This window comes from Grammomys surdaster, unplaced genomic scaffold (assembly GCF_004785775.1).
Source record: "Grammomys surdaster isolate TR1022 unplaced genomic scaffold, NIH_TR_1.0 242, whole genome shotgun sequence".
NCBI classification, from domain to species: Eukaryota; Metazoa; Chordata; class Mammalia; order Rodentia; family Muridae; genus Grammomys; species Grammomys surdaster.
Window position 1 is genome coordinate 284,633 of NW_021604687.1, and position 16,136 is coordinate 300,768.

At 38.3% G+C, this 16,136-nt stretch overlaps 2 protein-coding genes across 2 annotated transcripts in view; one reads left to right on the forward strand and one right to left on the reverse strand.

Moving 5' to 3' along the window:
- Positions 1-16,136, reverse strand: part of Il16 (interleukin 16) — a 130,381-nt gene that overhangs the window by 72,975 nt on the left and 41,270 nt on the right. The gene's annotated exons all lie outside the window — the stretch shown is intronic.
- Positions 3,516-6,537, forward strand: LOC114626982 (zinc finger protein 844-like; the record flags this gene model as incomplete). Its single annotated transcript, XM_028774637.1, is given in 2 exon segments — positions 3,516-3,643; positions 5,114-6,537. Coding segments are annotated over 2 exon segments (1,494 nt in total), but the record flags the coding sequence as incomplete, so codon positions are not given.

Genomic DNA, 16,136 nt, shown 5'->3' on the forward strand with positions numbered 1-16,136 from the left:
TCTCTCTCTCTCTCTCTCTCTCTCTCTCTCTCTCTCTCTCTCTCTCTGTCTCTCATCAGCTGTATAGTTTCGTGCTGTCTTGTCCTTTATGTGCTTACTACTTTTTCTTCTAGAGCTTTCAGGTGTGCTGTTACCTTACTAGCATGAGATCTCTCCAGTTATTTGTGTGACACTTAGTGTCATGAACTATCCTCTGATTATGACTTGTTTCCTATAAGTTTGTTTTTGGTGTGTCTTCCATTTGATTGAATTGTAGAAAGTCTTTAATTTCTTTATTTCTCTCTTGACTTGTTCTTTCTTTTTTCTTTTTGGTTTTTCGAGACAAGGTTTCTCTGTGTAGCCCTGGCTGTCCTGGAACTCACTCTGTAGACCAGGCTGGTCTCAAACTCAGAAATCCACCTGCCTCTGCCTCCCAAGTGCTGGGATTAAAGGCATGCACCATTGATTTTTTTTTTTTTTAATATATAGTAGAAAGCTTCAACGGGTCTGTAAGCCACCTTTGGTTGTTTCTATTATTGATGTGCAGCTTTTATCATGACTGGCTGATAATGCAGGGTGGTTATTCAGATTTTCTGGTATCTATTGAGACTTGTTTTGTATTCAATGATTTGGTCAGTTTGAAGGTGCTGAGAAAAAAACGTATATTCTTTTGTTTTTGGATGGGATGTTCTGTAAATATCTGGGAGGTTTCTTTGTTTTTTCACATCAGTCAGCTGTAGCATTTCTCTGATTACTTTTAGTCTGGAGGGCCTGTCCTTTGGTGGTCATGAGATATTGAAATCTCCCATTATCAATACATGAGGGTCAATGCGTGTTTCTAACTATGGTGCTCGTATGTTTTGGACATACATATAAGTATTGAAACATCCTCCTTTTGGATTTTTTTTTCTTGATGAACATGTAATGTCCTGCATTGCTTTAAATTAATTTTCATTTGATGTCTATTTTGTCAGATGGTAAAATAGCTATACCAGCTAAGTCCACTTCAATGGGATATTCTTTTGCATCTCATTACCCATAGATGCTTCAATAGATCCTGACCCTGCCCTTCTCTGGGAAGTTGTTGGTATCACAGATGTTTGCTCTTCTGTCCAGTGTGAGTCAGGCCAGCATGAGCCCCTCCTCAGAGGAATCTAGCCTCATGCCTAGCTAGGAAACTGTCCAGTCTGAGAAGCTGGCTTGTATTGAAGGGCCACTTCTTTTTGACTCAGCAGGGATTTCTTAAAAGAACTGCCCCTGCATTTCCTCTCTCTTTTTCTTTTTTTCACTATAGCTGGTTTTGGATCGGCTGAACCTTTGAAGATCTATTCAAGGAGCCTGAAAAACTTAGTCAGAAAAGTTGATATACTAAGGGAGTTCTTGCCACTGATTGTTATGCCAAATATTTTTTGGCTTTTTAGTAATCCTGTAGTTTTGCTCAATATAACTATCTCATGAATAATTTAAACTGGAGTATTTATTTTTATTTGAGTGTGCAATAAATAAACTATATTCCTTTATTTTCATCCTCTAAGCTAATCTGGCTTCTTCCTAGTCAAAATCCTAGTGATGCTTGCATTTTAGTACTGATCTGACTCTCTAGGCTTGAAGTGTTTTCTCACGAGGTCTTATGGACCCTCCTTATACTGAATCCCCACTCCCATTTTCTTTCCCCATGCCATGGCTGAGAGGAAGTTCTGCTTATTCTCTCACCTACTCAGTCTGGCTTATTGGCTTTTATTGACAAATCAGAGAATAAATGTGGAGCAATACTTATAAAACATTGAGTCAGGAGATGCTTAAATAATGATTACAACCAGAAATGGAAGCACAGAACTCAGTGTTTAAATAACACAATGATAGCCTTAGTATAGTGCATAATAACGTTATGGCTAAATTTTTGTTAGCTTAATATTTTTCTATTTTTAGTTTTGTTCTTTTTGTGTTTGTTTTAGAAGACAATGGCTGTCTCTATAGCTTTGGCTGTCCTGCAAGTAGAGTGGACACCTACAAGCCTCCAAATTAGAGATCCATCTGAGTCTTTCTCCAAAGTAATATGATTGTTTACATGTGAGCCAACATACCTTGATTTTTTTGGTTGTTGTTTTTGTTTTTGTATTATTGGCTGATGTTGTTTTATATTATCGGCTGACAATATAGGTTTTTTTGTATATGTCAAGCATACGCTGTTAGGCTGAGCTTCACCCATATCTTGCATTTTTAAATTTGACAGAGAATATCACTCTGTTTTCCAGGAAGTCATGTACTGATAACAGTGATGCTGCCTAATCCTGCTGAGTCATTGGATTGTAGGTCATGGCAGACTTCCTACTTGTTGTGTTGGTTTTGAATTTATGTTGGAATAAATATGAGTATTTTGCTTGTGTGCATGAATTTGCATCTCATGTGTGCCTGGTCCTTCAACATCAATCTAAATGGAGAGAACCTTAAAGCAATTCCACTAAAATCAGGTACAAGACAAGGCTGCCCACTCTCTCCCTATGTATTCAATATAAACATTTAAATTATAGCAAAAGCAATAAAACAACTAAAGGAGATCAAGGGAATACAAATTGGAAAGGAAGAAGTCAAAGTATTGCTATTTGTTGACGATAAGATACTATACATAAGTGACTCCCAAAATTCTACCAGAGAATTCCTGCAATTGATACCCTTATTCAAATGATAATTGGGCTGAGAAGTAATAAGGGAAACAACATTCTTTACAATAGCCACGAATTATATAACATATTTTGGTATAACTCTAACCAAGCAAGTGAATGATCTGTACGAAAAAACTTCAAATCCTGAAGAAAGAAATTGGAGATTTAAAAAGATGGAAAGATCTTCCATATTCATATATAGATAGTATTCCCATAGCAAAAAAAAAACCATCTGACAAATAGTTCTTTACTTTTTGTAGTTAGTAATTATTCATACAATATCTATGATGTGTGCTTAGTACTGTTGATCTGATTGCTTGTTTCTTTATATCTGTTAATTGGTCTTCTTCTTGCAAATGTATGTCCTATTCAAAAGATAAAGAAATGAGCGATGTGAACCGTTTAATTCACTTTCCTTCTAAATTGGCTTTGTGATTACATTATAACTTCTGTGTCAGGAAGTAACTGGAGGAAAAGTGGGAATCATTTAAATACATTGTCAATATGTTGACTATGTGAGCACCATGCTTTCTTTTATACGCATGTACGGGATGTTTTAGGATGCAGTGACATATGAGGATGTGACTGTAAACTTTACTCGGGAAGAATGGGCTTTGCTGGATCCTTCCCAGAGGAAGCTCTACAAAGATGTGATGTTGGAGACCTTCAGGAACGTTACTGCTATAGGTAAGACTGTTAATGTTGTTTTCCTTTTTAAAATCAGAAGGCAGCTGGTTTTTTGGTTTGTATGCTTGTTCGTTTGTTTGTCTTTTTGCTTGATTCTTTTGTTGTTGATGATGCTCTTCTATAATTTCAGTTGAGGAGAAAGAAGAATGAAGCGAATGAATCAGACAGAGTTGTAAGGTTCGCTGAAGAGAGTACCTTAAATTTTGCCTAAATTCCAATAATATATCATACATTTTCTGGTACTATGTTTCAGGTTATTATTGGGAAGACCACAGTTATGAAAAGAATTCTCAAAATTCTAGAAGACATGGAAGGTAATTTTTATTTACGTGGTGATCCAAATATGCCTCTGAAGAAATCTTCATGTGTTCTTGATGTTTTAGTTAAAAGCAACAGTGTAAGTAAGCAGAGCTTTAAGGATATTGAGTATTTAATTCTAACAAATGCATGTACCTCTATGCCAGGTATTCTATTTCCGTTTCCAGTGCACTCTTCAGTGTAGAATACATGGAAACAGTGCCTTAACCGATAGTACTATTTGAAGCACAGCCCCATTGACACTAAAATGCAGATCTGCCAGTCTGTTTAATCTTAATACCTGTAAATATTACAAAAAGTATACACATTGAATGTATGATGTGTATATTTCCAAGCCCTTCCCACAAGCAAACAGTGCACAATTAAGAAGCTGTTACTCACGTACGTGTAGGAAGATGGGTATGTTTCATGATAGTGGAAGTTTATAGGGGTTGAGAAATTTGCATAGAAAACTTAATGTGAATACCACACATGTCTCTGGAGCACAAAAATTCAAACTGTGTGAATGCAATATGGATACCTTTTATTTGTTATTCTACCTTTAATAGGTATATTGTAAGGCACACACATCTCTGTCCATCTATCTGTATGTCTGTCTCTCTATCTTTATTTTATATAGAGGATGCAGGTCTCAATTATTTAAAGATATTGACAGAAACCCTGTACTTCTCCCTCTCTCTCCCAGAACATTTAGAGGATGTGTTGTTATTCCCACTTTGAGGAGATTTGTTGAACTTGATATAATTTTACAGTTAATTGATTTTCCTATTTCATTGGGAATAAATCAACAAACTCAAACTGCAGAAAATTCTTGAGAGTATAGTTATGTAGACATTGTCTTTTTTTCCTGGTTCACTTTGCAAATGTTATGTGGTTTACTCTATAGGAAAATTTATTAATGCAGTCATTTGTTGTTGTTGTTGTTTTGTTTTTGTGTTCTTGTTTTTTGAGACAGGGTTTCTCTGTATAACCCTAGCTGTCCTGGAACTCACTCTGTAGACTAGGCTGGTCTCAAACTCAGAAATCCGCCTGCCTCTGCCTTCAAAGTGCTGGGATTAAAGGTGTCCGCCACCACTGCCCAGCTGCAGTCATTGTTTAAAAGCTGTGAGTTCTTTCACATTTTCTTAAATATGTTTTTTAAAACCATATGAGAGAAGATTGCTATGAATGTGAGCCATGAAATAAATGCTGTTACAATCACAGGTATCTTTAAAGATGTAATGGAACCCATAATGAAGGAGAACACCATGGACATAAACAAAATGATGAAACCCTGTTATATCTGATTTCTCATTACATTTGGAAAACACTGTAAAAGTAATTCATACATATAAAAATATTCAGGAATATAATACATGGGGTAAAACTTCCAAAAGTGCCAATCGCATACACAGGCATGAAAAAATTTATACTGTAGAGAAAATTTCTAAATATATGCAAAGTGATAAAGATTTTGTCTGCCACAGGCGTCTTCAAAGGGAATCAAGAATTCACACTGGAGAGAAAACCTATAAACGTGTGCAGTGTAATGAAGTGCTTTCAAGTCATAGTCATCCTCAGATACATAAAAGAATGCTTACTGGAGCCTTTGTATATGATAGTGGTCTTCAAATGCATAGGAGAACACACACAGGAGAGAAATCCTATGATTCTAATACACGTAGTAAAGCCTTTGCATGCCACAGCCATCTGCAAAGTCCTAAAATAGCACATACTGGAGAGAAGCCCTATGAATGTGTACAATGTGGTAAAGCCTTTGCATGGCACAGTGCTCTTCAAAGGCATAAAAGAATACATACTGGAGAGAAGCCCTATGAATGTAAACAATGTGGTAAAGCCCTTTCATGTCACAGTGCTCTTCAAAGGCATAAAAGAATACATACTGGAGAGAAGCCCTATGAATGTAAACAATGTGGTAAAGCCTTTACACAGATCAGTAATCTTCAGAGTCATAAAAGAACACATACTGGAGAGAAGCCCTATGAATGTAAACAATGTGGTACAGCCTTTGCTTATCACACTTCTCTTCAAAGGCATAAAAGAATACATACTGGAGAGAAGGCCTATGAATGTAAACAATGTGGTAAAGCCTTTGTTTCTCACATCCATCTTCAGATTCATAAAGAAACACATACTGGAGAGAAGCCCTATGAATGTAAACAGTGTGGTAAAGCCCTTTCATGTCACAGTGCTCTTCAAAGGCATAAAAGACTACATACTGGAGAGAAGCCCTATGAATGTAAACAATGTGGTAAGGCCTTTGCAGATAACAGTGTTCTTCAGAGTCATAAAAGAACACATACTGGAGAGAAACCATATGAATGTAAACAATGTGGTAAAGCCTTTACACAGAACTTCCATCTTCAGATTCATAAAAGAACACATACTGGAGAGAAGCCCTATGAGTGTAAACAATGTGGTAAAGCCTTTGCACAGAAATTTCATCTTCAGATTCATAAAAGAGCTCATACTGGAGAGAAGCCCTATGAATGTAAACAATGTGGTAAAGCCTTTGCACAGAACAGTCATCTTAAAGTACATAAAAGAACACATACTGGAGAGAAGCCCTATGAATGTAAACAATGTGGTAAAACCTTTGCACAGAAATTTCATCTTCAGAGTCATAAAAGAACACATACTGGAGAGAAGCCCTATGAATGTAAACAATGTGGTAAAGCCTTTGCACAGAACAGAAGTCTTCAAATACATAAAAGAACACATACTGGAGAGAAGCCCTATGAATGTAAACAATGTGGTAAAGCTTTTGGTTGTCAAAGTCATCTTCGAATGCATAAAAGAACACATACTGGAGAGGAGCCCTATGAATGTAAACAATGTGGTAAAGCCTTTGCACAGAACAGTCATCTTCAAAGGCATAAAAGAACACATACTGGAGAGAAGCCCTATGAGTGTAAACAATGTGGTAAAGCCTTTGCACAGAACCGTAGTCTTCAAATACATAAAAGTACACATACTGGAGAGAAGCCCTATGATTGTAACCAATGTGGTAAAGCTTTTTCTTGTCACAGCCGTCTTCAAATGCATAAAAGACTACATACTGGAGAGAAGCCCTATGAATGTAAACAATGTGGTAAAGCCTTTGCACAGAACAGAAGTCTTCAAATACATAAAAGAACACATACTGGAGAGAAGCCATATGAATGTGACCAATGTGGTAAAGCCTTTGCATGGAATAGTCATCTTCAAAGGCATAAAAGAACACATACTGGAGAAAAGCCCTATGAATGTGACCAATGTGGTAAAGCCTTTGCACGGAACAGTCATCTTCAAAGGCATAAAAGAACACATACCCTATGAATGTAAACAATGTGGTAAAGCCTTTGTCCATCACAGTACTCTTCAAAGGCATAAAAGAACACATACTAGAGGGAAGCCCTATGAATATAACCAGTGTAGTAAAGCCTTTACACATAAAAGTAATATTCAGAGTTATTAAAGAACACATTCTGGAGAGAAGTCTGTAAAGACTTCACATACCACTATCATCTTCAAAGGCATAAAAGATCACATACATGGAGAAAACCCTGTGAATATAACTAATGTAGTAAATCCTTGGCACATTTGAGGTTCTTTAAAGGCATGAAAAACACAAATTGGAGTGAACCCCTTTGAAGGTATTCAACTTGATTAAACCTGTGCATATTGGCCTCACCTTGTAATGCATGAAAGGAATCATACTGGAGAGATACCCTGTGTGCATTAGAGACAGAGAGAGAGACAGAGAGAGAGACAGAGAGAGAGAGACAGAGAGAGACAGAGACAGAGACAGACAGAGAGACAGACAGCAGAGAGAGAGACTGACTCTTTGGCTAATCTTCCCATGGTTTTCCTCCTACTTAATTACCTTGCCTAGCTTTGATATGAGTAATTTTGCCTATTAGTATTTTCACATATTATGTCTTGCTCAGTGGATATCCAGAAGAGGCTTGCTATTTTTTTTTGAAGGGGATGGGAGAGGAGTGGATCTTGTGGCCATGGTAGGTTGGGAAATTTATGGAGAAGTCGAGGGAGGGGAAAACAATCCTGGAATAAAACCTTCAGCCTATAATGTTTCCTCCTTGCAAGATGTGCTGGGTCAGTAGTAGCACACTTGTGGTAGCCAATTAGTGACTGCTTTAATTGGAGGCACATGAAAGAAGAAGGAGGCTGTAACTGACACTGACTGGTTGACCAGAAACTAGAAGCAAGATAAGCCAGAATGATACAATAGAACCAAATATACCTGCCCTCTCCCACAACAAAAATCAGCTTCAATAATGATGTTCTGCTCTATTCATAGTTTGGTGACTATACCAACTGTCGTGAAAAAGTCTGCCTTCAGCAGGGTATGGGAGTAGTATAAATGACCCACACCTAAACACTAGGTATAGAGAAGCCACATTTGCAGTCTCTATTGCTTTTCTTACCTAAGAGCTTGGGGAAACCCAGAGAAGAGGGGGAGAAGGAATTGTGGAAACCAGAAGTGTCAAAGACACAAGGAGAGCATAGGCAACAGAATTATCTTACCTGGATTACTGGGGTTTCCCAGCTATTGAAGCACAATCTTCGAGCCTGTATGGGTCTACACTAGGTACACTACATATATGCTATGGTTGTTGGCTGGTGGTTTTCTTTGTAGGGGTTGTTGAGGAATACTGAGGGTAGGAGTGAAGTTTTCTTGTACTCTTTTACCTGCTCTTAAGACTCCTGCCTTCCTATTAGTTGACCTCTTCAAGGCTTGAAATGAATGTTTGTACATGTTCTCCTTTTATCTAATCTTGATGTTTCATTAATGTGTCTGGTAGACCTACTTTTTCCTGGGGTAGACATAAGACAGTCATGGTTGGGAAGAGGTGAGTTGAGCGGGAGCTAAAAGTGCTAGAAGCAGGGATAGTGCCAGTTAGAATGGATTGTATTAGATAAGAATAAAAAGAATGGAAATGGGTAAAACCTTAGAGATGAAAGGCTTTAAAATTTAGAGCAGATAAAGTTTAGATATGAGAGATTTGAGCATCATTTGTTTGTGCAGGTACAGGAGTGGCTTCCTTAAAGGGAGATAATGTGAAAACCGAGTATGGAGTCCAGAGCCTTTAAGTGAGCTGTGATTAGGCCAAGTGTTTTATCAAAGAAAGTGAGGTTTTAGGATCTTCTGATTCCAAGGAGGAAGAGATAGTCATACCGTGACCACAAGGGCATAAAGGAAGAGACAAAACACCTGTGAGAAGTGGGTGAGGTAAGGGTAGAAATAAAGTTTAAGGTCATCTAAGGAATCTCTTGGGCTTCTAAATGGAGCTGAGAGGGAACAGGTTAGAAAAATAAACGACCTCCAGCCGGGCGGTGGTGGCGCACGCCTTTAATCCCAGCACTTGGGAGGCAGAGGCAGGTGGATTTCTGAGTTCAAGAGTTCGAGGCTAGCCTGGTCTACAGAGTGAGTTCCAGGACAGTCAGAGCTACACAGAGAAACCCTGTCTCGAAAAACCAAAAAAAATAAATAAATAAATAAATAAAAAATAAAAATAAACGACCTCCAGCCCAGTGACAATTCCCGTATCGTAGAAGCCTAGGAGGGCACTGAGAAAATATGGCCCATAGCAGACAATTTGTAGCAAGAGTTGTGGAGCACACGGTTGCAATACTTAGGCCCAGGTGAAGATGAATCGGGTAGCTCTGAGGAAGAGGAGGAGGCGGCAAGGAAATGGTCACTTGTCCAAGAGGGCAGAAGGAAGCTGTAGGGCTGCAGCTCCTAGAAGGAAAGAAGTAAAGCTCCATGAATTAGCTGAGAAAGTGATGTCAGAAATATAAGTGACATGATGTCTAGAATTTATTTCTAGGGGAGCCCCAAGAAGAATAAGAGACTTGTAGGAGAGAAGTGTCACAAGTCACAGAGGAGTGTCGTCTCTATTCATGTTAAATGGGCAGGACTACAAGGGTTCCTGGTACTCCAGTGTGGCTTTGGTAGTACTACTAAGGAAAATAGGAAGTTCTGAATCGACACTTAGTACTAGAGGAGAAGAGACTAGCAGTCAGAACAGGTAGAGGAGAACTCTATTAAAAAGATGGACTGGAAGACACTTCTGTGAAAGAAGAGGTTTCCAACACAGGGAGACAAGTAACTGTCTTACTTGTCCCTTTGTTCGGGACCCTAGAGGGTGTGGCAGGATCCAGAAGCCAGAGAGAGATGTTTGATGTTTTTCCAAGAGGTGAAGCAGGCTTCAGTAACCAGTGAGGTGCTTACAAAAATAAATGACCAGAAATGAATTATTAGAACAGGGGAAGAAGAGTGGCACTCTAGAATTTGGAGTCAAACTTGTTGCCTGGCAGAAGCCAGCAACAGACAAACTTCAGACAAGTCAGATGAGATGGTTCAGAGAGACTGATACTGTATGCTATTCCTGTGGTTTTAGGCATGTTTGAGAAGAATGTTTTATTGAAGGGATGACGGGGTGGGTGGGAGAGCACAACTATGAGTATCTGGAAACATCAAAGCCTCAGCTGTGCAGAATACACTTGGCCTTGAGTTTAGGGGTGAAGGAGTTAAAAAGTAATTGAAGAGGTGGGGGAAAAAGAATGTAGAAACAAGTTCTATGGGGACCCAGGGATTTTTCAGGAAAATAGAAGCTGCGGGTACTGCAGCAAATCTCACTGATAAAAACAAGTTTAGGGAAGTGGTGGCCAGAAGTGCTCAGAAGAGCCCGGATTTTCTTAGAGGTACTAGCAGCCAGTACCTGCTTCTGATATGTTAAATAAGCTAGCCATTTGTACCGAGTTTTTTTGAGATTTTACAAATTACAAGTAAATGAGTAAGTTATCTCACTCTACTTCATGAAGTTTAAGTTAACCAGTCCTATGTTTTTCTCTGTAATTGCTTAAATGATTTTTCTGCTTTTAGTGACAATGCTCTGCTTGTTTGGGAAAATCAGAGTACTGTACTATGTAGTATTATCCTAATTTATCACTGATATTACCTCCTTATACACTACTTCTCAATTCTTTCATCTTAAATTGTTCATGTATTTTTATTTTATATCTATGGGAATTTTGCTTACACGTACATCTGTGAACTTCATGAGAGAGGAGGTTGCAGATCAACTAGAACCAGTGTTGCAGAATGTCATGAGCCACCCTGTGTGAGTGCTGTAACTGATCCAGTTTCCTGTGTAGAAGCAGTAGTTGCTGTTTGTCTCTGAGCCACCACTCCAGAATAATAGAACATACATTGAATAGAAGAATTCCCTTGAAATAGTATAGAATATTGATATTTTTAGATACATGTCCCAACATTGCTTAGATTCACACTGTGCTCTGGGCCCTCCAAAGTTTTTTATTTAGTGATGCAGAATGGGTAAATGAGTCCTATTAATTTCTTGAGGACTTAGAGATCTTACTAGGTTTGTTTTTTAGTTGGAAAAACTATCTGTCATTCATATATGATGAAACTGTTTATCCCTTGTTCTTCAGGAAACAGTGCTTGAATACACTGTTGGTAATACAACTCTGGTATCAATTTTGAAATAAGTCATTTGTACATAGATTTCTTCTTGCAGTACTTTCATTATGTTAATAATGTCAATATTTCTCTCAATATTTGTTTTTCAAAAGATGTCTTATTGTTTTTGTTGGTAAATCTCATTAGTTGGTTTTCAAATTATTTTATTAGGTTCACCTATCTCATTGAAAATATTACTTTTGTTGTCCTGTCTACTTAACTTAGTGTCTCTATGTATTTACATGACAATAAAATAAATCTCTTACAAACTTAGTCCAGTTTGCCATTCATTGAAAATTAAAACAGCCCATGTATCAAATTTCTTAACCATGGAAATACATGTTTTATATTTTTCAAATTAACTCTTCTATTAACTCTCCAAAGTATAACTAAGTCACTATTTGAACAAAAGTGGTCTGTATGCATGAAAAGTATTTCTTTGGGGTGTGTGTGTGTGTGTGTGTGTGTGTATAAAATGTCCTATGAGGATATATGCCCTGCCATGAAACAAACACATATTTCAGAATAGGAAATCTCCCTTTAGTCTAAGGCTTTTAAAGTGAAAACACAATTTTTGATATATTTTTATTTATTTATTTTAAATCAAATTGTAGTTTTTACTTATTCACACAGGGGTTATAAAGGCAAAAATGCATGTGGGATGTTGGGAAGGGGATGACACCAGAACGTGGGTGTTCAGGGGGAGTACAGATATCTTTAAGAACAGGGTATCACCTAGGTGAAGATTCAGGGGACAGGTCACTATGACTCTGCCTATGATTCACTTGTCCTTATCTAAGTTGGTAGTAATAAAATTAATGTACATTGATTTAATCTTGCAATAACTTCACTTTCTACTATTGTTTTCATTGATATGAATTTTGACAGCTTAGAAGAAAATATGCTGATATGTTAAATCTTTTATGGATGTTTAAAAAATAAAAATGATATGATTAAGAATAATAATGATGCAAATTTTCATTTGGAATTGCTGATAAGCAAACATGTATGGAGAGAGTACTTCTCTTCCTTGGTGTGGCCTGCCCTCTTTCTAATACAACTTACCAGTTACTTTGTTACCAGTTTCTGATCAGGAAAACATGGACGGGAAAGACAAAGATGAGGAGGGCAGCCACAGATTTCCTCCTCACAGACTGTCCTCTCAAGAGCAAGAAATCTGCTCTTTCTGTGGATTTGTGAACTGCTGAATCCTAAGAGATACAAAGGAACTAAGAGTCACAGGGATGGAGAGACACAAGCAGCAATTGTAGCTGATGCAGAATTCTTAGCAGCAGTTCCTGTCCTAACCTGTGTCAAGTTCACTGCTACCACAGGCTCAGTCTGTGCTGCTGGGGATGTCCTGTAGCTACGCAGCTGTGGTTTTCTCTTCAATCTTAGTACAGGATCAGACAAGAGTTCACTGATTGAAACTCTTGATCTCCTTTGGTCCCAGGTGTAGAATTCCATGTTTCTGTTCTTGTGCATGACTGTCTCCTTAGTCAGCAAAATGCTGTCAAAACTTTTATCTCCTTGGAATATCTGTGTGTCAATAGGAAGCTGGGATTTTCTACTTCAGGAGTGACAATCCTTGATCTATGCTTTTGCCTTTTGAAGAGAGCAGCATGACAGATTTAAAAGTGAATGAGAGCTTGAAATCTACAGAGTTGGATCATAGTGTGACTCTGTAAACTCTCCAAGTTTATTAGGCCTTCGTCCTGTATTCCTTTAAGTGGATATAGTAGCTTCAAATCTCTGCAATGTTTTTGACATTAGCTAAGGTGCCTGACTCAACTATTTTTAATTGATTGGCATAATATCTTAAAAAAAAAAGTAAGCACATCATGACTACTGTCATTTAAGTAAACAGGAGAAATTTTTAATGATGTGTTGAACTTATGAGTCGTAAAAGAAAGAACTGTAAATAAACAAACTTTGACGTTAGCTTTGTGTGTGTTGAATTACAGATGTGCTGTTTTTTCATTCTATTTCTAGAATTATTTATTTTATGTATGAGTACACTGTAGTTGTCTTCGGGCACACCAGAAGAAGGCATCAGATCCCATTACAGATGGTTGTGGGCCACCATGTGGTTGCTGGGAATTGAACTCAGGACCTTTGCAAGAGCAGTGAGTGTTCTTAACCTCTGAGCCATCACTCTAGCCCTGGTAAAGTGTTCTTGGGGATCCAGGTCATTGATTTCTCATTGTGAGGCTTCTTCTGGGAGAGTCACCTGTCCTTAGCTTGTATAATGATTATCCTCTTAACAATTACCTATGTGCAGTTTTTACAGCTTAAGATATTAGAAGTTCTTAGTTCCTGGAGAGGAATTTTTGACAGTTGTTTAAAAAGATGTGATTCCAAACTCTCATCTGATGAGACATTCCCTATGCTGTGAACTGTGGTGACTGCAGACACTCATGTCCACTCACGGTATAAGGCTAAGGGACACCCAAGTACTTAACTCCAAACAGGAAACCTGTAGAGCCACCTCCACAGCTCAGAGCATTGTGGAATATGGGGAGAATAAGTCCAAGAGCCAGAAGATGAGAAAAAGGAATGGAAATGCAACATTGTGGTCAAACACAGCCAAGGCAACCATGGTCTTTCTCCCAACACTACAGCTACTAGCACAAGAGTGGATTCCTCACCAGCACAGTAAAGAACAGTGGAACTCCATGGGCCCATCCCTTATTCTACTGAACTTTTGAATACTGGCAGATCATGGGAGAGAGGCCAGAGTTGATTTGGCTCCAGTGGAAAGATTGAAACCCAGGATCCTACAGACAGCCTTGTTTAAATTCTGTGGGTCACAAGATGTGAATGTGAGAAAGAGACTTGTAAAGAAGAATATTTGAAGAGATTTTAAGGGAGCTGAAAGAGGTAGGGTGGAGAGGGAATGGCTGAAATGCATTATATATGGGTCTTACTTAGGATTTACTTACTGTGAACAGACACCATGACCAAGGCTACTCTTATAAAGCAAACAATTAATTGGGGCTGGCTTACAGGTTCAGAGGTTCAGTCCATTACCATCAAGGCAGGAACATGGCAGCATCCAATCAGGCATGATATAGAAGGAGCTAAGAGTTCTATATCTTCATCTGAAGGCTGCTAGCAGAATACTGGCTTACAGGCATCTAGGATGAGGGTGTTAAAGCCCACACCCACAGTGGCACATGTACTCCAACTCCACCACATGTTCCTATAGTCCAATCCCTGGGCTAAGCATATGCAAACCATCAAAATATGGAATTGTATATTTTTAAAAGATAAAAATTATAAATATGAAACAAAATTTTTATGTAAAGGAACTAATGAAGAATTTTTTTTTTTTGGTATTTGGTATCTGTCATACTATAAATCACCAATGATTTAAAAAAAAAAAAACAGAAAATAACAACAAACTAAATTATAGACACCAAGCCCCAAACTAAGGTTAATAATTATTGCATGTTAGATAATCTGATCAATAATAGTGATGAAAAATAATTAATCAATTTTTTTTACCTGTGAAAGGAGAATTTGTCCTAGATAATCTTACATTCATCAGTATGAATTTTTTCATCTTTTCATTGAGATCATCAACTGTCATCCTTCAAAAGTAATAGCTAATATATCCTTGATTAGTGGTGGGAAGATCAGGTTCAAAGCCATTCTCAGCTAGATAATGTGTTTGAAGCTAACCTAGGCTACAAAAGACACTACCTCAAAACAAACACAAATAAATCAAAACTCATACATAATGAGTGACTATAAAAACCTCCTCAATCAGCTCATTAAGTAAGTAGGATTTATGGAGAGTATCTCAGAATATCTGTTGATTCAACAACAACAACAAAAAATATGTAACCAAAAAGCCAGTTGGGGAGGAAAGGGTTTATTGAGATTACACTCAGGCATTGTTCTGTTCATCACATAAGGATGTCAGGACAGGATGTCAATCAGGGCAGGAACCTGGAGGTAGCATCTGATGCAGAGGCTATGGAGGGTGCTACATGCTGGCTTGCTTCACATGGCTTTCTCATCCTGCTTTCTAACAGAACCCAGGATCACCAGCTCAGGGATGGTTCCACCACAATGAGCTGGGACCTCCCCATCAATCACTAGTTAAGAAAATGCCCTACAGCTATTTTATGGAGGCGTTTTCTCAATTGAGTTTCCTGCCTCTCCATAGCTTGTGTCAAGTTGTCATAAAACTAGCCACTACAGATGGCTTCTCTGTGGTGGTGTAATGGGTCAGGACTCTTAACTGGGGGCTTTGGCTATAGTTACAATAGTATAGTTCATTCTTGTGATATGAAATGGCTCTTGCAACATTTCCAGGTAAACCCTGGATGTGAAAAGTCACGTAACCTACAGGATTAACTCAGAGGTATAGAATATGGCAAGAGGTTAACGTTTCTAAGACAAAGATGTTTGGGCTTTGTATTGTACATTAGTATCTGTACAGACTACCTCTTGGAATAATTGCCCACTCCCAGATGTGCTAGTTCCAAGATCCTTTGCAGCCCTAGAGATTATGGGGTATTGGTTACTAGCTGCTGTATCTGTACCTTCACAATTTACTGTCATAACTTCATTCAATCTTTTCCACAAAAGAAAAGTACTCATCAGTAATATGAGTGTTTTCAAACATCTTAAACATTCATGCAGAATGTAACAAAGTATTCAGCTTGGCTATTAGTAGAGACTCAGTGTTCCTGTTTGCCCCTTTCAGTCTGTTTTTTCTAGACCCTCCCAGTCCTCTGTGACTGCTGACCACAGAATCTCTCTCCAGCAAAGACCCACAGATGACCCTGTAGGCTAGTACGCAGGTAGCCAACTTTTCATCCTCCTTCCTCTCTTCCATTTAGGTCTCTCTAGATTTACCTCAGTCCTGCTGCTTCCTGCCCACATGAGCTACCCCACCCTCATTCATATTCTCCACTCCCTAGGGACTCAGGCTTGGGCACTGATGCAGAGAACTCCTAGCTCATTCCTGCCACCTCCAGTATATTCTCTAT